This window comes from Artemia franciscana, chromosome 4 (genome assembly GCF_032884065.1).
Source record: "Artemia franciscana chromosome 4, ASM3288406v1, whole genome shotgun sequence".
Taxonomy (NCBI): Eukaryota; Metazoa; Arthropoda; class Branchiopoda; order Anostraca; family Artemiidae; genus Artemia; species Artemia franciscana.
In genome coordinates this window covers 40,054,058-40,076,303 of record NC_088866.1, presented here as the reverse complement: position 1 = coordinate 40,076,303, position 22,246 = coordinate 40,054,058, and the positions used below count along the sequence as shown (strand labels likewise).

At 35.6% G+C, this 22,246-nt stretch overlaps 1 protein-coding gene across 1 annotated transcript in view; it reads left to right on the top strand.

Moving 5' to 3' along the window:
* LOC136026425 (slowpoke-binding protein-like) overlaps positions 1 to 22,246 on the top strand; it is a 248,277-nt gene that overhangs the window by 202,544 nt on the left and 23,487 nt on the right. Inside the window, exon 13 of the mRNA XM_065703005.1 lies at positions 1,256 to 1,342. Within this exon, the coding sequence (XP_065559077.1) occupies positions 1,256 to 1,342 (87 nt within the window). The remainder of the gene's footprint in view (positions 1 to 1,255; positions 1,343 to 22,246) is intronic.

The following is a 22,246-nucleotide window of genomic DNA, read 5'->3' as shown; positions in this document are numbered from 1 at the left end:
ACTCCAAAAAGAACAAATTGGTAGAAAAACAATATTAAAGATATTTCAATCACCAAGTACTTTAAACTTTCTTACTTTTTCTTACAAAACAGCACGTGGTCCCATCGAAATACTGAACTATGCCTCACTAGAGTCAATTAGGCTGCCTATAAAATTTTTCCCGTTAGATAGTGTTGCTAGGCTTACGCTAGACCTGCGGTTTATTATTTTCACTGCCTATGGTTGATGTTAAAAAAGTATAGAAAGTTGGTTTCAAGTTGGAACCACTTCGTCGGAAAGGGTTAAAACAGACATTCAAAGCTCTAGTGCCCTTTTAAGTGAGCAAAAGACCTGGAGGGAAACTAGCCCCCCTCCCACGCCTATTTTTATTCCAGAAGATTTTCTTCATCCCATCAAAAAATTTACAAAGTCATTTGGCTTAGAATAGTCGAAAGCCCCATTAACTTTGCCTCTGGGGATGACATTACCCCTACATTCACTAAGGAAAAGGCTGTAAGTTCCACAGTTTAGTCCGTGTTTATTTTTAGTATGTGTTACTTGAAAATGTACGGAAATTTTTCGGGTGGGGGGAATTGTCTGTGGGGGGATGTTCCACTGGGAGATTTTTCTAAAGAAGTTCTCCATGGAGGGGGGTTTTCTTGTTATGATTTGAAAAACCATCAGAAAATAAATAATAAAAAACGAGTTTTTTCAACCAAAAGTAAGAAGTAAGATTAAAATTTAAACAAATAAGGATTATTTCGCACATGAGGGAGGCTGCACCCTATTCAATCCCTCGCTCTTTACACTAAAGTATTTAGTGCTTAAAGAAAAAAAAGGCTCTTATCCTGATTTAACTTTGGTTGCAATAACTTGGATCCAAAAAATAAATTCGAATCTTCTTCAAAAAAGGTTTTGCCTATTGCATAAAAGACCAAATAATTTGCTCGTAGCTGGGACGAAATTGTACAGCCTTGCACCGCCATATTTCACTTGAAATTTTAAGCTTTCTTGCCTTGGCTGTTAGATCCATACATAATCATCTATATTTCGATTTTGTCTAAACAAGGCTTAATAAGAAGTAGATAAAACTATCTAAAATCTTAATGTTGCTGTATGTGCAGTTTTTGTGGGCTGGGAAAGAGAAATAATGATTGCTATATCTCGAGCCGTACATGGCTCAATGATGCACTAGATTTACAATGCTAGAAGAAGTAGTAGTTTATCCTGTGAAATGGCATGTGCTATTGAATTATAATTGTATTTTTTCTTTCAGGATGAGATCAAGGTCTATGTCTGCATTTGATCTTCGTTCGCCATCTTCTTTTTTTGATGAATCTAGTAGCTCTCCATCAGAATCAAGGTACATTTTGTTTTACTGTTTTCATTTTTATTGAATGTTAGAAATAAGACTCAAATGGTCTCAAAGTAAATACACTGAATACATTTAACACTCAATTTTCGACTGTTTATGAAAATTTTGGGTACAAAACAAATTTAATAGGGATTGGGTCCCCATTAAAATGGGGAATTTCAATTTTGCAGGGGATATTGAAAAGTTTCTCTAAAAGTAGTTCCTTTCATGACTCAATGCAGTAACATTCAGGAATCGCTAAGCTTAAAGCTATATTTTTTAACTTGAATTCCCCAGACTTAAAACATAAAACCACCGTAGCTGTGAAATCATTTTAATAAAAGTGTTAGTTAGGAAAATAACAGTGAAAACTAACTAATTATAAGGGTTTGGCCAGTACTCAGTTAGCAATATAAATTATGTTTTTCGGGTAACAGAAAACTCGCAAGCTTGGTATTCTTTTTAACACTTGAAATTGTGTCTGAAACCAACGTACACCTAAAAATAAAAGACCCTATTAAATTCAATTGCGTTTTTTCTTATTTTCTTTTTTCAAGTCCTGACACGGTGCAAAAACAAGGTAACTCCTTGCTGTATGTTAATTCAACGTGAACACGGACTGTGTCCGGATGTGGTACAAAAAAGAAAAGAAAAAAAGTCCTTGCTCAGAACAAAAACAAGCCAATTCCTACTTTGATTACAAAATGGATCGAGCATAAGTTAGGTAGACAACAAGTTAAGTCCTGAATTGATGAAAAAACTAATACAAGTGAAGTGATGAAGTCTAAACAGCAGAAATCAGTTTCAATGCGAAACGATTAGTAAAGTCCTGACTCAAAAGCAGGCTTAAAGAGCTAAAAGCAACGCAAGTACTAAAATGAATTGAATCCCAATTCGGTGCGAAAACCAGCTTCTTTGAATCACAAATTAGACCCATGGCATCTCCAACCCACCGTCCCCTCCCCTCTCATCATCATTATTTTGGCAGAAAGGTAAGAATATTGCACGCTGTCGGAACCATAATCAGAAGCATCAAAAAACGAAACAGTGGTATATCCAACACCCCAGTCCCTTCATCAGCGTCAACTTTTGAATAGGAAGTTAGGCTCGTTCTTCCTTATTAGAATTAGAATCATGCAAAAAAAAATTCCTCTTTGTATGAATGGAGGACTAAAGAGGGCCTTCAGGCCCTCTAGCCCCTCTCCTCTATAGAAAATCGATTTGGAAAAAATCGAAAACTTAAATATCAAACTTCCTATTTTAAGTGGAAGAAATGCCACACGGTAGCAAATTTGTTCCTAAAAAATTTTCGTAGTGAATATGAGATGAACGGTTAATCTAGACATTTGTTTTAAAGTTGCATTTAACTAATTTGATTCCCTGGATGGTTTATAGAATTATGTAGAATGACGTATATTTGCGCATCAACTATTGTGAAGGAGAGGTAATGGTTTGGTGCGCTGGCGTGGCTGAGGGCAGATGTTACAAAGCGAGCATTTTAATGTCTAACCTTCCGACTCTCCAAGATCCTTTGCTTTACTTGCTAGCTAACTTTTGGCGGGAATCAGGCGTTTCCACCTCGCCCGGCATCGATGATCCTGGAGACCTTCTTGGACCATGTTGTTCGATCTTCTGCCAGCTGCTCTGCAAAAGTGAGCCACTGAGTTGACCATCTGTGACCAAACTTTCTGAAACCCCCGATAGGTTCAAGGTCTGACTTGGCCAGGTTCCACCAGTTCTTCCTCTGTGCTTCTTGGCGTCTCTTCCAGGAGCTAATAGGCTCAACTAGAAGTATTTGGCGAGGCAGGTACTCTGGCGGTTTCCGTAATACATGGCCCAACCATTCTATACGGCGTTCTTTAATAGTGAGCGCAACATCTCTCTGAATATTGCACATTCAGTGTATATTCGCGTTGGAGATACGGTCACGTAGCTGTACTCTGAGAATTCATCGCAGACAATTATGCTCAAACACCTTCAGTGCATTCCTCCAAGATCCTTTAGGTAAATAATAAACAGGAGGAAGGGAATTTATCTATAATCTCCCTACGTTTGAATATAAAAATATAGAAAGGGGGCGGGAAAGATAGAAACGAATCTAAAAATCTGTCTTCATTTGAACTAAAGACTGAATAAGGTTGCTGCAGGATGACAGCTCCTTTCTTATTACAGATAAATGTTCTCTTTTGTAAAATAAACATTCCATTCGAATTCTTAGTGACATTCTTAGTGACAAAAGGTGGAGAGGTAAAGGAGGGGGGGGGGTTAATATATCATCACTGCCAGGAAATTTGTTAGGAGCAGAAGTTGTGACACCCAGAACTTTTCTACAGAGGTTTAAACAAAAATGTTGGGGTTTGTTTGTTTTGTTTTTTATTGTTGTTTTTTTTACACAGTTGGTGGTAAAGATTATGTGAAGGGGAGGAGTGTATTTTTATCAAGGATGAATACCTTTCTCGAAGCATTGTTGTACAAATAGTAAAATTGAACATAAAAACAGGAGTTGAAGGAGGGAATAGTGGCCGTCCTTCATATTTAAGGGAGTCCCCGCTCAAACAGCTCGTGGCAAAAAAAAAACTGTTAGTAAAGAACGACCCTTTTCAATACAAACCAAAACTGTGAAAAAGTTTCGATTATAACCTTTGCACAAAAATAAATCTATTATTCATGCTATTTCTTAAATGAATTTTAAAGTTACTAGTAAAAGCATATTCGTATATTAAAATTTATATATTTTTAAGAATAGGAAATAAACGCTCCCAACAACTGGTAACTGGATGGAAACTGTGTAATGAAATTCAACATGTATGAGGGACCTAAGATCAGTATTTAAAGTTCATAAATATTTATATATGAATGTATATAAGGAGAATACACACACATACACACACACACATATCTATATATATATATATATATATATATATATATATATATATATATATATATATATATATATATATATATATATATATATATATATATATAGGAGCGTCTTAAGGAGCACAGGAAAGGCAATTGGAGACCATTGAATCAAATGGGGAGGAAGAACGCTCCTGGACTTAGATTATGCTGATGATTTAAGCATATTAGATGAAAGTGTGGGCAAAATGAATGAATTTTTAGAGGTTTTACGAGTTCAGGGTGCTAAAATAGGCTTGAAAATTAATGTTAAGAAGACTAAGTCACTAAGGCTAGGAATAAGTGAAGATGAACAGGTGACATTAGGTAACGAAAAGATTGATCAGGTTGGGAGCTTCAGTTACCTTTGTAGTATTATTAGTAAAGATGGTGGGAGCAGTGAAGATGTTAAAAGTAGAATAGCTAAAGCTCAAGGTGTTTTGTCACAGTTAAAAAAAGTTTGGAAGAATAGAAAGATAAGTCTACAAATCAAGATTAGAATATTGGAAGCTACAGTGATGGCAGTGGTCAAATATGGCTCTGAAGCATGGGCACTCCGAAAAGCAGATGAAAATTTACTAGATGTTTTCCAGAGAAATTGCCTACGGATTGTTCTGGGTACCCGGCTGACTGACCGTATTTCAAACAGTAGGTTGTACGAAAAGTGTGGTCCAATCCCGCTTTCTGGGGCTATAATGAAAGAAAGGTTGAGATGGCTAGGCCACGTTCTACAGATGAAGGATGACAGATTACCGAAGATTGTCCTTTTTGGCCAACCGTCTGGGTCTACACGGAAAGCAAGTCGTCCTTGTCTGGGTTGGGAGGATGTCATAAATAAAGATTGAAAGGAAATGGGAACTTCCTGGGAGGCTGTAAAGAGGGAGGCTTTAAATAGATTAGGTTGGAGGAGAATATATATATATACATATGTATATATATATATATATATATATACATATGTATATATATATATATATATATATATATATATATATATATATATATATATATATATATATATATATATATATATATATATATATATACATATATATTTATATATATATATATATATATATATATATATATATATATATATATATATATATATCTTCTATATATATAAAAATAAGTTGTCTGTCTGTCTGTGGATGGATGGATCAGGTGACGTCACCTGAAAAACTGGATCAGGTGACGTCAAAACTGAAAAAACTAAAAAAAGGCAAAAACTACAAAAAAAAACTAAAAACTAATAAAAAAAATAAAAAAGCTAAAAAACTAAAAAAAACTAAAAAAAGGCAAAAACTACAAAAAAAAACTAAAAACTAATAAAAAAGCTAAAAAACTAAAAAAACAAAAAAAAGGCAAAAACTACAAAAAAAAAACTAAAAACTAATAAAAAAAATAAAAAAGCTAATAAACTAAAAAAACTAAAAAAAACTAAAAAAAGGTAAAAAACTAAAAAACTAAAAACTAAAAAAAACTAAAAAAAAGGAAAAAACTGAAAAATAAGCTAAAATAAAGGTAAAAACCAATAAAAAACTAAAAAAAAAACTGAAAAAACTAAAAAAAGGCAAAAACTACAAAAAAAAAACTAAAAACTAATAAAAATAGTAAAAAAGCTAAAAAACTAAAAAAACTAAAAAAACTAAAAAAAGGTAAAAAACTAAAAAAAATTAAAAATTAAAAAAAAATAAAAAAAGGAAAAAACTGAAAAATAAGCTAAAATAAAGGTAAAAACCAATAAAAAACTAAAAAGAAAAAAAGGAAAAAACTAAAAAAAATTTTCATCTAAAAAACTAAAAAAACTAAAACAGGTAAAAACTAAAAGAACTAAAAAAGAAAAAAATAAATGACGAAACTCAAAGAGAAAGCGACCAGGACAAAAGGAATGTTCGATTAGCAATCAACAAAGCACCGGGACACAGGGAGTATAAATGACGACCAGGACATAAGTAAAAAAAAAAAACTATCTATATATAAAAATAAGTTGTCTGTGGATCTGTGGATCGTGGATCAGGTGACGTCACCTGAAAAAACTGGATCAGGTGACGTCAAAACTGAAAAAACTAAAAAAAGGCAAAAACTACAAAAAAAAACTAAAAACTAATAAAAAAAATAAAAAAGCTAAAAAACTAAAAAAACTAAAAAAAGGCAAAAACTACAAAAAAAACTAAAAACTAATAAAAAAGCTAAAAAACTAAAAAAACTAAAAAAAGGCAAAAACTACAAAAAAAATAAAAACTAATAAAAAAAATAAAAAAGCTAAAAAACTAAAAAAACTAAAAAAAGGTAAAAAACTAAAAAAACTAAAAACTAAAAAAAACTAAAAAAAGGAAAAAACTGAAAAATAAGCTAAAATAAAGGTAAAAACCAATAAAAAACTAAAAAAAAAAAACTGAAAAAACTAAAAAAAGGCAAAAACTACAAAAAAACTAAAAACTAATAAAAAAAGTAAAAAAGCTAAAAAACTAAAAAAACTAAAAAAACTAAAAAAACTAAAAAAAGGTAAAAAACTAAAAAAAAAAAAAAATAAAAAAAAAACTAAAAAAAAGGAAAAAACTGAAAAATAAGCTAACATAAAGGTAAAAACCAATAAAAAACTAAAAAGAAAAAAAGGAAAAAACTAAAAAAAATTTCATCTAAAAAACTATAAAAAACTAAAAAAGGTAAAAACTAAAAGAACTAAAAAAGAAAAAAATAAATGACGACACTCAAAGAGAAAGCGACCAGGACAAAAGGAATGTTCGATTAGCAATCAACAAAGCACCGGGACACAGGGAGTATAAATGACGACCAGGACATAAGTAAAAAAAATTAACAAAACTAAAAAGAAGGTAAAAACTACAAAAAAACTAAAAAGAAAAAAAAACTAAAAACTAATAAAAAAACTAAAAAATCTAAAAATCTAAATAAACTAAAAAAGAAAAAAAAAGGAAAAAAATAAAGGAGAAAAACAAAACTAAAAAACGAATGTATATACAGACCGGTACACCGGGATACAAATGACGACCGGGACACGGGACAAAAAAACTAAAAAGAAAAAAAAACTAAAAACTAATAAAAAAACTAAAAAATCTAAAAATCTAAATAAGCTAAAAAAGAAAAAAAAAGGAAAAAAATAAAGGAGAAAAACAAAACTAAAAAACGAATGTATATACAGACCGGGACACCGGGATACAAATGACGACCGGGACATAGGGAATATAAATGACGACCGGGACACAGGGACACAACTACAACGGGGACACCGGGGGAAACAGGGGGATGTAAATGACGACCGGGACACCGGGACAGGGAATGGTCGATTAGCAATCACCATCAACAAAGCTCAAGGGCAATCATTAGAATCATGAGGTATAGATCTGAATACAGATTGTTTTCCCATGGACCATTATATGTTGCATGTTCAAGAGTCGGTAAACCTGACAATCTTTTTATATGCAAAGACAATGGGACAGCAAAGAATGTTGTATATTCGCAAGTTTTACGTAGTTAAAACCATATATATATATATATATATATATATATATATATATATATATATATATATATATATATATATATATATATATATATATATATATATATATATATATATATATATATATATATATATATATATATATATATATATATATATATATATAATATATATATATATATATATATATATATATATATATATATATATATATATATATATATATATATCTATCTATCTATCTATATTCACAGGTGGGACATAGGGACACAACTACAATGGCACGTAACTATTATGGCGCGCAGCGACTTACGCGCGCGGGGGGGCTTGGGGGGGGGCGCGAAGCGCCCCCACCAACTAGGTGTTGGGGTGGCGCGAAGCGCCACCCCAACAGCTAGTATATATATATATATATATATATATATATATATATATATATATATATATATATATATATATATATATATATATACATATATATATATATATATATATATATATATATATATATATATATATATATATATATATATATATATATATATGTATATATATACATATATATATATATATATATATATATATATATATATATATATATATATATATATATATATATATATATATATATATATATATATATATATATATATATATATATATATATATATATATATATATATATATATATATATATATATATAAATATATATATATATATATATATATGTATATATATATATATATATATAATATATATATATATATATATATATATATATATATATATATATCTATATCTATCTATACTAGCTGTTGGGGGGGCGCTTCGCGCCCCCCAAGCCCCCCCCCGCGCGCGTAAGTCGTTACGCGCCATATTAGTTACGCGCCATTGTAGTTGTGTCCCTGTGTCCCAGCTGTGAATAGAGACAGATATAAATATATGTTTTTAACTACGTAAAACATGCGAACATACAACATTCTTCGCTGTCCCATTGTCTGTGCATATATATATAGATTGTCAGGTTTACTGACTCTTGAACATGCAACATATAATTGTCCATGGGAAAAACAATCCGTATTCAGATCTATACCTCATTATTCTAATGATGTGTCCCTGTGTCCCGGTCGTCATTTATATTCCCTGTGTCCCGGTCGTCATTTGTGTCCCGGTGTCCCAGTTTGTAATTTCTCTTTGAGTGTCCCGGTCGTCATTTATATTCCCTGTGTCCCGGTGTCCCGGTCGTCATTTGTGTCCCGGTGTCCCGGTCTGCAATTTCTAGAATCTCTGTGTCCCGGTCGTCATTTTAATATCCCACCTGTGCCCCCGGCGTCCCCGTTGTAGTTGTGTCCCTGTGTCCCGGTCGTCATTTATATTCCCTGTGTCCTGGTCGTGATTTGTGTCCGGGTGTCCCAGTCTGTAATTTCTCTTTGAGGTCCCCGGTCGTCATTTATATTCCCTCTGTCTAGGTGGTCATTTGTGTCCCGGTCTGTAATTTCTCTTTGAGTGTTTTTTCTTTTCAGTTTTTTTTAGTTTCTTACCTTTTTTCTTTTTTCAGTTTTCTTCTTTATTTTTCAGCGTCACTATGAAGTACATATCGCCAAACCTTTGTTTTTTTAACTTAAATCTGGTAGGCATTGATGACCTTATCCAAGTCAAAATCCCAAACCCAATCATCATCGCTATCATTTTCAGTTTTGATATGTTTTGACTCTCGCTGTCCATGTGGATTTTCATCCAACTGCGCGGTTTTGCGTTCTTTAGCCGCAAGCCTGTTTTCTTGCTGTTCTTGTGATTCCTCGGCACGCTTTCTTTTCTTACTTTCTCTATCAGCCGCAAGCCTGTTTTCTTGCTGTTCTAGTGATTCCTCGGCACGCTTTCTTTTCTTACTTTCTGTATCAGCAGCAAGTTTTATGGCATAGACTCTTTGAGCAGCTTCCTCGGCTGTTGCCATTGTAGGCTCTTCAGTCATTTTACAATTAAACATTTTTCCGTGAACGAATGTCTTAAATACCTTCAGTGACGTCATCGTCATAACAAACATGACGACAACTAACTTTATGACGTCAGTCGACACACAAACATGACGTCACTCGACACATCCACACATTCACACACAGACAACTTATTTATATATATATATATATATATATATATATATATATATATATATATATATATATATATATATATATATATATATATATATATATATATATATATATATATATATATATATATATATATATATATATATATATATATATATATATATATATATAAAGGCCTAAGGAGCGAAGGTTTCCATCATTTTGAATAGATGATAATTTGATTTGGATAATTGTACTCAAGTTTGAAAAGCAAATCCCCGAATTGAGCTCTTTTTCTTGAAGTACAGTTACGCTTTGATTTAAAGAATTGTGTTTGAAGGATTGTAGCACTCCTCGCATCCCAAGAGCAATCCTGGGTATACCATGAAAAACGAAAAAAAAAATCCCTCAAATGAAAGTAAAGAGTGATATTAACACTTAAAGCAAACATAATTTTCCCCTCTATCTGGTTGGCTGCCATATCCTCAGCCCCCCACTTTTAACTCTTAACTTTAACTTTTGTCCCGATGCCTTAGGAGTTACTACTGAAACACAAGGACCATTGAATTGGAACAGCAAGTGTTTTATAGGCAACATTAACCTTCAGAGTAAAGAGCAGGGGGCTAGTAAGGGGGCAGCCCAATTGATAAATAAAATAATTCCTGTTCGCTTAATGTGGCTATTTACTTTCATTTGAGAAAATTTGTTTGTTTTTTTATTTAATAGCCTATCAGAAGCCATTGTAATGGCATTGGTCATCATTTTCGTGAAATAAAAGCGCATTGAAAGATTGAGAAAGATATAATAGATATGTTCCAAAGGGTCTCGTTAAGATTGTAGGCTGAATAATCTGAACGATCGTATCAAAGCGAAAGAAAGTAAGATAAATACAGTTTTCCAAAAACAAGATTTTTGGCATCAAGTTGGTGGTAAATTAGAAGCAGAAGGTCCTATAAGAGGGTTTGAAGAGCTCATAATAAAACATTCATATCAATTACAAGCTTCATCAGATGAAGTCAAAAGCGAATCTATGAACACTACGGTACGGAGTGGTAGAGGATCGCACGCAGCTGTGTTGGCCTATGTTGACATAGTACTGCAATGAACTGTCAGCAAATATTGTCTTTAGCAACTTTGTTAAGGAATTATGCACATGGGAGCGTACGTGTTCGCGTGTGTCTATTTATAGGGATGAAAGCATCACTATGCTTTTTCCTAAGTAAGTGTGTATATTTGTGAGTGTCTATTCTTTGATGCACTTATTTATGTTCTTTTTGCAACTACATTTCTTACTTTTTGCGCACTTATACATTTGTTTAACTTAGTTGAGACTAAGAAATGTCAATACAAGAACTGTAACAGCAATTTCTTAAGAAAGGCCTAGAGTTCAAATGACTCGGTATATTTTCGTTTATGCGCTTTTACTCTAATAGATTTTCCAAATATGTCAACGAAATTCCTCCAAAAACATCTGCACTTACTGCCTGTTCGAGGGATGAAGTTTATATTCGAAACTTAATAGAGGACCAAGACTCTCAATCATTTTGATCAAAAGCTTCCGTCTGTCGATTGACTCAAGCATGATTGACCGTATTTAAGCCTGTTTGACAGTTGAGTCAAGCGTTTACGATGACTGACAGAAAGCTTGAATGACTCAATCATTTTTATCAAAAGCAGTGTGTCAGATCAGCTTTGATCAAGATTGAACGGCTGATTGAAAGATCAATAGAAGATTAATTGAAGTACACGTCAATGGATTGACGGAAACTTTTGATCAAAATGATTGACCGTCTAGGGCCTCCTTATGAAAAAAACTAGACAACTTCTTATCCTTACGTTCCTGGGTCTGTTAGGCTTTGTTAAACCTCTAAAAACTAGTTTCTTTTCGTAAAGAAGCTTTGCATGAATTTCAATATTTCAATTTCAAATTTCAGGTAAAATCTAAGTTAGTTCTTGTAGTTTTCTTTGTACAGTTCGTTTTGTTTCTCCAATGCACGAGGTACATTTTTGAAATCTAAGAAAGCGGAACTACACTTACAATTGTTAAATATATATTTTTTCTTAACAGGCGTTGTTTAGAAGATGCGGTTTTCTATTGAATATACTAGGTATTTCAATTCTAATTTTTAACGTTTGGAGCTATTTTACCTTGATTTACCCGAACTCTACTTTTTGGTGACTAACCTAAATGCAACTTTACCCAACAGTGATTGGTGTTTGGCCCTTTTATCTATTAATTGTGGTAGCTAAATTTTCCCTGTAAATTTGAAGAGGAATTCTTAGAAAAGTTGTTTGAAGGATTGAAAATTCACTTAATTTTATAGTGAAAATGAATTGTGTTAAATGCTTAATCAGGTGCTTTGGACACTGGCAATCCTATTTTGTCTTGACCTTGCAGCGCTTCCTGGTGTGCTTGACCATGAATTTGAGGTGAATGGGTGACTTTTTTTTATATCTCAATGGACACGTGAAATTTAGGCAGAATGTTTGGATAATCGTATTTAATTTTCATTATTCTTGTTTTTGCTCACATTGCCTAAATATACTTGCGTTAACTGCAGCCTTATTACGCAGTCTTGTAAAAAGTAACAATTACTTTTTGCGTGCTGATTTTTGTTCTTGAAACCTGGTGCATATTCTTGTTTCTCTTCGTGAAAATTCCACATTGATTTTTGTCCTTGTGAATAAGTTTTTGTTCATGGAACTTCTTGCATGCTTTTTTTGTTCGTGGGACTGGTTTAGTTTTAGCTTTTGTTTGCGAAAATTGTTGCACGTTGGTTTTTCTCTCAGTGAGACTTGTACATTGATTTTTCTCCTCGTGAAACTGATAAAGTTCGTGGAACTTCTTGCATATTGATTTTTCTTTTCATGAAAGTTGCACATTAGTTTTTTGTACATTGATTTTTCTCCTCGTGAAACTGATTAAGTTCGTGGAACTTCTTGCATGCTGATTTTTCTTTTCATGAAAGTTGCACATTAGTTTTTTCTCTCGTGAAACCTATTTGGTTCATTGAACTTTTTGCATGGTGATTTTTGTTCGTGGAACTTGTTGCATCCTAATCTGCTAGATTATCATAAAAAATCAAGTTTCACAACAAGTTCCATGAACAGAATCAGTTTCACGAGGAGAAAAATCAATGTACAAGTTTCAAGAAAAAAAAAATCCACATATAACAAGTTTCACGAACAAATATCATCACGTAACAAGCTCCAAAAACAAGAACCAGCATGCAGCAATTTTCACAAACAAGATCAGTTTCATGAAGAGAAAAATCAATGTACAAGTTTCACGAAGAGAAAAACGAAGTTTCACTTAAAATCAAAACGCAGCAAGTTCCATGAGCAAAAATCAGAAAGTAGCAATTTCCAGGAGAAAAATCAGTTCAAGTGGAGAAAAATCAATATACAACAAGTTTCACGAACAAAATTCAGCCCGCTACAAGTTCCACGGACAACAATCAGTGAGCAACAAGCTACAGAAAAAAAATGAGCCTTTTTATAAGAAAAACCAACATGCAACAAGTTTCATGAATATAAATTCAGCATGCAACAAGTTCCACGGACAAAATCAGCTTCAGGAGGAAAAAAATCAATTGAAACTCTTAGAAAGTGAAAAATCACCATGCAACAGGTTTTAAGAAAAAAAATTAGCATGTAAAAACTCTGACGACCAAAATTAGAAGGCAGGAAGTTCCACGAAGAAAATCAATTCCATAAGGAGAAAAATCAATGTATAAGTCTCACGTAGAGAAAAATCAACATGCAACAAGTTTTAAAACAAAAATATGCACGCAACAAGTTCCAGGAACAAAATGGGTTTCACGAGGAAAAAAATCAAAGCAAAAATTTTACGAAGAGAAAACCAAAATCAATAAGTTTCACGAACAAAAATCAATATCATCAGGTTTCACGAACAAAAATCAGAACGCTAGAAGTTCCAAGAACAAAATCAGTTTCACCAGAAGAAAAAACAATGCACTAGTTTCACGAAACAAAAAATGACCGTGCAGCCAGTATCAGGAACAAAAATCAGCAGGAAAAAAGTTACAAGTTACACGAACAAAAACAGTTTCACAAAGAGAAAAAATGAAAAAAGTTTCGCGAACGAAACTCAGCAAGCAACAATTTCCAGGAAAAAAAACCTGTGTGCAACAAGTTGCATGAAGAAATATCATCACGCAACAAGTTCCATGAATAAAATCAGGAAGAAACAAGTTTAATGAGCAAAATCAGTGTTGAGAGGAAAAAATCAAGATAAAAGTGTCATGAAGAAAAAAATCGACATGCAAGAAATTTCATGAACAAAAATCAGCACGCAACAACATCCACAAATAAAATTCATCGCACAACAAGTTCCACGAGCAGAAATCCCAACACAACAACTTCCATGAATAAAATCAGGTTCAAAAGGAGAGAAGTCAATATACAAATTTCACGAAGAGAATACAAAAATCAGCACGCAAAGATTTTCAGGAAAAAAAAATCAACATTCAACAAGTCCTCGAAGAAAATCAGCACGCAAGAATTTCTATGAATAAAATCAGTTTCAAGAGGAGAAAAATCAATGGGCAAGTTTCACGAATAGAAAAATCAGCATGCAACAGGTTTCACGAACAAAAATCAGTACCAAACAAGTTCCATGAACAAAACCAGTTTCACGATTGGAAAACTTATGTACAAGTTTCGCAAAAAGACAAATCAGCATGCAACAAGTTCCATGTAAGTGTTTATACTTCCAATTAAAATGATACTGATCGAAATAGTATAATAAACTGGCAATTGTCAGTGACCAGCCATATATTACCAAGGAGAGAGATGCATAATTATCTTGGAATTGACTGAACTAGAAGCGGAATTCGCGGAATAGGAATTGTGGAATTGGGGACAGAAGTGGCTAAACTAGAACTGACGCAATCGGAGCCAGATCTGGAATCGGTTGAACCGGGGTAAAAGCTGGAAAAATTGGAGATCGAATTCTTGTAACTACGGGATAAAAGCAGAGGAAGCGGAGTTGGATATCACTTTATTAAACAAAATCATCGAAAATTGTCTTGGGAATGATTATTGGGTGCCAGAAGGTCAGTAATGCTGTACGATGGTGCATCTGCTTCTAATGGTGCCAGTAGTCCTAAAAAATAAATATTTAACAAAGACATTTATTTTTGCTTGAAAGACTATCCTAAAGCAAACGATCGTTTTCAAGTGTTTTGTGGTGCAAAACAACGTTTATAGCCAAAAGAATGCCAAAAAAACTTTTATATCAATATTCTGAGATAGTCAATTGATTTAGAACTACCTATAAAAAACCATACGCCTATTAAACCTTCTGTTTCAGAGGTAGTAATGCCGTAAGGTGACACACTGATTTTTAAAGGTGCATAGTCCTACAATATAGTGGTTAATATAGACATGCATTTTAGCAGATATACTGTCCCACAGCAAAGCGGTGTTTTCAGTGATTTCGTGATGCAAAACAACAAATCTATTAAAATGAAGTCCAAAGAGCAATTGTGTAAGAAATCTGAGATGGTCAACTGATTTAGAATTGCTGCAAAGCTGTACGCATTTTGAGCCTTCTCTTTCAGAGGTAATGATATCGTATGGTTGCAGACTGGTTTCTAGAGATGCAGGGAGTCCTAACCAAATAATAGTTAACACAGACATTTTAGACAAAAAGACTGTTCCACAGAGAAGTGGTGCTATAAGTCATTTCGTGGTGAAAAACATCACCAGATGAAAATCTGAGATAGTCAATTGATTTAGAGTTACCTAAAAGCTGTACATGCATTAAACTTTCTGTTTCAGAGGCAATAATGCTATACAGTAGTGCATTGGTTTCTATAAGTTCAAGTAGTCCTATAAATAACGGTTAATATAGACATTTATTATAGCCAGAAAGTCGTTCCGACAGCAAAGTGGCGTTTTCTGTCATTTGGTGGGGTAAAACAGCAATACTAGCCAAAAGATATCAAAACAGCTATTGTGTGAAAATTCAGAGATGGTCAATTTATTCAGAATTATCGAAAAACTATAATTATATTGAACTTTAGTTTCAGAGGCAGTAATGCCGTACGGTAGCAAACTCGTTTCTAAAGGTGCGGGTAGTCTAACGAATCAAACAGTAACATAGACGTTTATTTTAACGCTTCTTGTGAGTGGATGATTCGGATGAAGCTTGAAAAAACTATGCACAGCTGCATATAATAGACCTTTAGTTATTATCGAGAAGGATCGGTGGTTGTTTGTGTAGGTTGAGGAGTAGTGTGCCTTAAGTGTCAAAAAGCGCGTTTCTAATTCTTGTGGGTCTTCAGGTGAACTTAGCCAAATTTTCAAGCGTAGCCACTTACAGCGCTAGTTAAGGGTATATTCAGTGATTTTTTTGATTGTTTAGATTAAGCGTGTGATTTACGTGTATTATAGGTTCTTCCAAATTTCCAACACGGTTCATTTTTTTGTATCGGGTGATTTGCCAACAAATACAGTAAAGGCCATTTTTAATTATCAATTGTCTGATCATCATCCCAAAGCCTGCTAAATCACTTTGCCATATTTTGGTCATTATTGTACATCTCTTGGTCCTTCAGCACCTCTACACCGTCAAGACTAGTCTAAAATGGATAAAGTAAGCACCCCTTTCCATCAATTTTTCCAGTTGTCTCAGAAAGAGAATTGAATCTTTCTAGATATGCTCTCGCGTTGAAATTTGCCTTCCCCCGTTTGAATTGGTTGCTGGAGTCCTAGAGAAATCGGATGTTAGGGGCCCGCTGGAATTGCTCGCTAGGTTTCCTTGGGAATTGGTCTCTAGGCCTCGATGGAATTGGATGTTAGGAAGTCCTCTGGAAATGCTCGCTAAGGGGTGGGTTAGCCACAAACTGTCACGGTTCCGTGAATATATATAGTCATCGCTCAAAGAAACCTAGCTTTCCCATTAAAACTTCTCAGAAATAACTCTTAATTTGGTTTAAACTTATCTCTAATAACAATCACTCACCTCTAGGATTGGCTGCCGCGCCCTTTCTCCCCATTGGAATTGATCGCTATGGGGTGGGTCAGCCATTGAGTGTCACAGGCTGGGAATTGAGAGAAAATAATACCAAGAAAAAATTAACAAAATATAGAATTAAGTCACATGTCTTGTGATGACCTTTTCCTATATTTTGAGCAAACTAGGATTATTCTCAAAGAAAACATCACTAAAAATTCATTAAGAATGAGTATTTTCTATGTTTTGAACAAGTTGCTATTATTTTCTAAGAAAACATCTCCAGAAATTCTCTTAGAAGGGTCATCCAAATGCTAGGATTATATCGCTAAGAAGTGAAGAATTGCTTTGTCTTGCTTCATAATACCCTTCTAAAGCACTACTTAGCAAGCCGGTGCAACTCAAATGTAACCAAAGTCTAGTAATTGAATTTCCCCTCAGCATCTCAATTATTGCAGTCATACAAAACATGTAATCAACAGCCTAATCTTTCTAGTAAGTGGGATATCGGATTTCTCCGCGTGTGGAGTTGGTTATTTCGTAAAATCTGTTGCCTGAATCGTAATATTAGAAATATATTGCTGATCCTAATGTGTAGATTGCACTTCCATTGGATGGAAATGGCCCTTTCGAATCCTAATGGGGACAAAAATCACTACAATATAAAGTTTTTCTGAAAAAACTCCTGGAAAGAAAATAAATCCTGAACAAATAAAAATATCTTAAAGTGTTATGTAAAACTGATGTTTGTACCGTCATTACGTGACATCCGACTTGTGTGCTGTCACTATGCAACATCCTACGTGTGTTCAGTCATTGCGGAGCACCCACATGTGCCCCCCCGTCATCACGTGATACCCACGGTTAAGATAAAGTACATATATATAGTCAACGCCATCTATGCTAAATCCAGGGTGATTGTGGTTGAGTTTGATTCTTTGCTGTTAATGGGATAAAGCTTCTGCATTACTTTGAGGTTTTTTTCATATTGATTTCTACACTCTAGAGATAGATTTTTAGCTAAGGAGAATTTGAGAGGCTTCTCCAATTCCTAGTACAGGTCTTTTTCTCTGGATGTTTTTATCAGCGCCATCTCTTTTCTCATATTGACCGGCTCGCCATCTACATTACCTTTTTCATAGAGCAATATTTTTGTGGCTTTTCATATAGCGCCGGTCTATAGTTGCCAAGTATCTGTCTTCCAAAAGTCCGCAGATTAATTACACTGATTCGTTTATCTTTTACATTTGGAGAAACCTTTCATTAAGTGCTGATTTTTTCTCAGAACAAGCAGAAGAGGGGAAGGAACCCCCCGGAAGTGCCGTATTGTACCCGCCGGTATTCAGTTACCCGTAAATTGCGGGGAATAGGTGAGGGGGTCCTTACGCTTCCCTTGTTCTTGGGTTATTTCAGTAACTTGGGTATTCATTCAGTGCTTGGTGCGTGGATTTGAAATAGACTTTCTTCAGATTATTATTAACCTGTCCTATAGGTAGCGACTTGTACTTGCTGGCGAACTGATTGTGGAATAGTGAAACAACAGTATACACGAGCTTTCTGAGAAATGGCTGGTGATCCATGTCTCAGATGTAAGAAAAACGTTACAAGAGCTCAAGGCGGAATTCAATGCCGTACCTGCACGAAGTGGTTACATTTCTCCTGTGCATCCGTCACCTACAGTAAAGAAGCTACTGAAAAATTATTAGGGAAGTGGCAATGTCATCGATGCAAAGAAGTAACTAACACACCAAAAGTCGCGACAGTCGGAACTTCGAACAGCCAAAGGCAGCACAATCAAGACTCCATTACTGTATCTACTACTTCAACGCAGTCTTTAGACAACAATGAACCCTCGATCATCGGTGAAAGTCCTTTGGTTCACGAAACCCCTACCATACAATCTCGTAGCGAACCTTGCAGTTATTGCCACACCCAGACAGAAGCCAGCACATCATTTCGCTGTTTTTTCTGTAGTGAGTGGGAGCATGCCTCTTGCCGTGGAATAAACTCTGATATTGTCCTTTCGATGAAACTTCATGACCCAAAATCAATCTTGTTTCGATACGAGTGTTCATCCTGCTCCAAGCGGAATGTAGCCCATCTGCAGCTACAAGTTAGGACAATGGCAGATCGCACGAAAACCGTCAATCCAAATGAAGAGGGACGATCAACCCTAAATTCCGGCGATCAAGCACTGTATTCCCATGTGGCTCAAAATGGAGTAGCCGGTCTTGGTGCAAGTATACCAGCTGCAGCCTACGTGACCAACCCAATCGAAACGCTTCTATTAGCTGAAAGGGAGAAGCAATTGCGGGAAGAAAAACGACGTAACTTAGTCATAGCGGGAATTCCTGAGTTTGATAATCTTAATGGAATAGAGTCACAAGTAATCATTGAATTTTGCCGAAAGAACAGCTTAGGAGCCACCTTAGAAATTGATGACTTTATTGAGACTAGGCGACTAGGAAGAACACGAGAAAATGACAAACCAAGAAAGCTCCTTGTAAAGCTCCGAGATGACGCTTCAACTTCGGCAAAACGAAATACCATTCTGAAAAATGCCAGAATTTTGCGAAATTCTACAGATCCCCAGACCCGCTGTGAGATCTACATAGGGCCTGATCTTACACGACTCCAGCTACAGACTCAAGCAGAAAGAAGGAATCTCAAAAGAATTGAAAATGCCATCCATGAGCGAGTAGCAACAGATCAAACACAACAATAGCAACAAAGAACCATAGACAAAACAGTGAATAATATGTTACTTGACTACTACCGCCTGACGCCCCCACCATCAACTCTACAAATAATAACTATGAAAAGGCCAGGAATCCGCAACCCACCGTTATCTGAGCTGTCGCCTTCTTGGTGCCAATTCTACAGAAACATACCTCCACCATATAATCTGTCATATGGGGAGCAAGACCAACAAAGCTCCAGCCCAGCGTTCTGCAACTTGAGGAGCCCATCTGACAATCACCACGACAACCTGCAAAAAGGGAGAAAAACCGGTAAATCCCAAACCAAATCGACTCTGTCAAATAACCTTCTACCCGGAAAGGGACTCCCCTGTCCACAGCAAATCAAAACAAATCCAAAATGCATCATCACCACCTCCACCTCAATAAATACTCAAGGTCTAAGTCTAGAGACTCCTGATTCTTCTTCCTGCAATCTGGAAAGAGGGAAAAAGAAAACAGTTTTTAATACGAAGCCAACCCAAACTTACCGCTTTCCAACAATAGCCCTGTCGAATGTTCGCTCTCTCAACAACAAGACAGAAGATATGGAAGTTTTCTTAAGGAAACGCGACATTGACGTCATGTGTATGACAGAAACATGGATTTCGTCTTCGGCTTTGGCCATTATCGATGGGTACTCCTGTTACATTTCCCCACGCTGCAGCGCATCAGGTGAGCCTATGACGCACGGTGGCGGTGTCGGTTTCCACTGTAAAGAAAACATGCCTCACAGGATCCTGGATGTCTCAGTGCCAAAGACCCATGACATCGAAGTTTCATGGCTTTGGGAACGACCAAAAGGCCTACCTCGTCAAGTGTCGTCACTGATATATGCCACAGTATATTTCCCTCCAAGAGGACCATACCGGCGACAACTAGTGGAATATCTCCAACAAAGTTGCGACCTCATCAGAACTAAATACCCATATGCTGGAATCTTTCTTTGCGGGGACTTCAACAACCTGAAGCCGAACTGGATCGAGAGCTCTACAGCCCTTCGTCAAATAGTTAATGTAAAAACAAGAGGAGAAAACACCCTCGATTTGATCTTCACTACACTTGGTGATTTCTACTTAGATCCCTCGGCGGAAGCACCACTCTCAACCAGCGACTACGCAACTGTTCTATTGCGACCAAAGTCAACAGTGGAACCTAGTAAATCAACCCAGTTCACTTACCGTCCGCTCACAGAGGAAGGCATAATTGGCTACAGAGAATGGCTCAACTCGGTATGCTGGTTCCGCCTTTTCAAAGATGAAAATGCAAACAGCATGACCGAACTCTTTTATGAGAAAACGTCTCGAGAGTACGAACGATTCTTCCCTGAGAAGAAAGTTACAATTAAGCCACAGAGCAAACCATGGGTTAACCCGAACATAAAAGCTGCAATGAGAGAGCGAGACATGCTTTACAAGACAAAGCCCCATTGTGATGAATATAAACGGAAGAGAAATATAGTAGTGAGACTACTAAAGCAAGCTAGGCGTCTGTATGGACACCAAATATTCGCTAGGTTGTCAGCCAGTGATCCAAGGAAGTTCCACACAACTGTACGGAAGTTAATGGGACAGCAGAAGTCAAAATCCATTCTGAAGGACGAGCAAGGAAAGAATTTAACCGCAGAAATAATTAATGCCCACTTCTCAAATATTTGCCGCCAACAGCCTCCCCTCAATACTTTACCACAGAATGGTCCGATTGAAACCATCCCTGTCATCACAGTTTCCCAGGTCCAAGAAAAGCTCGAACACCTAGATATTAGGAAAGCCTCTTACCCCGGCGAAATTCCTATAAGAATGATACACGCATGCTCCTCCTTCCTGGCCACGCCATTGGCTATGATGTATAACCAGTGTCTACTGGAAGGCGTTTTTCCAGATAAGTTTAAAAAGGCATATATCACACCTATTCCGAAGAAAACATCACCGACCTCACCGTCAGACCTTAGGCCGATTTCGAAGACGCCCATCATCTCGAAAGTCTTTGAAGACTTTATTCTACAGTGGCTACTAGCAGAAGTAGAACATAAAATCGACCCTATGCAGTTCGGTTTTTGTCGAGGGCACAGCACAACACATTATCTGGTCAGATTACTTCATGATCTACTAGAGCATCTAGAAATTTCGGAGGCCCTTGCTGATATATTAATTTCTGATTTCGTGAAAGCTTTCGATCTCCTTGACCACGAGACTGTTATCAATGAAGCCCGTGCCCTGGAGGTCTCGCAGTTTCTGCTGTGCATCATCGCAAGTTTCCTTTCTGGTCGTCAACAGTGCGTACAACTTGAAAACGGAGAAGCATCCAACTTCCAAGACATCACATGTGGAGCAGCCCAAGGAAGCAAGCTAGGTCCCATCTTATTTGTCATTGTAATCAACCGACTGATGAGACAACATAAACAAAGGTACAAGTTCGCAGACGACTGTTCAATAAGTCTACTACGATTCCTTCCACAAACACACGACCAACTCGAGCCCCTGGTTGCAGAGCTTCGGGATCAAGCTGATCAAGTGAAGCTCCAGCTAAGAATGAGAAAAGCTGTGTGTTGTGTGTCAACTTCCTAAAGAAGAAGAGCATTGACGAACCTGCACCTTTCCAAACAAAGAAATCAGTTAAAATACTCGGCATCACACTAAGTGACGATCTTAGGTTCGGAGATCACATCAACCAGATCACAGCAAAAGCAGCTGGTCTTCTAAAATCCTTTGCAAATC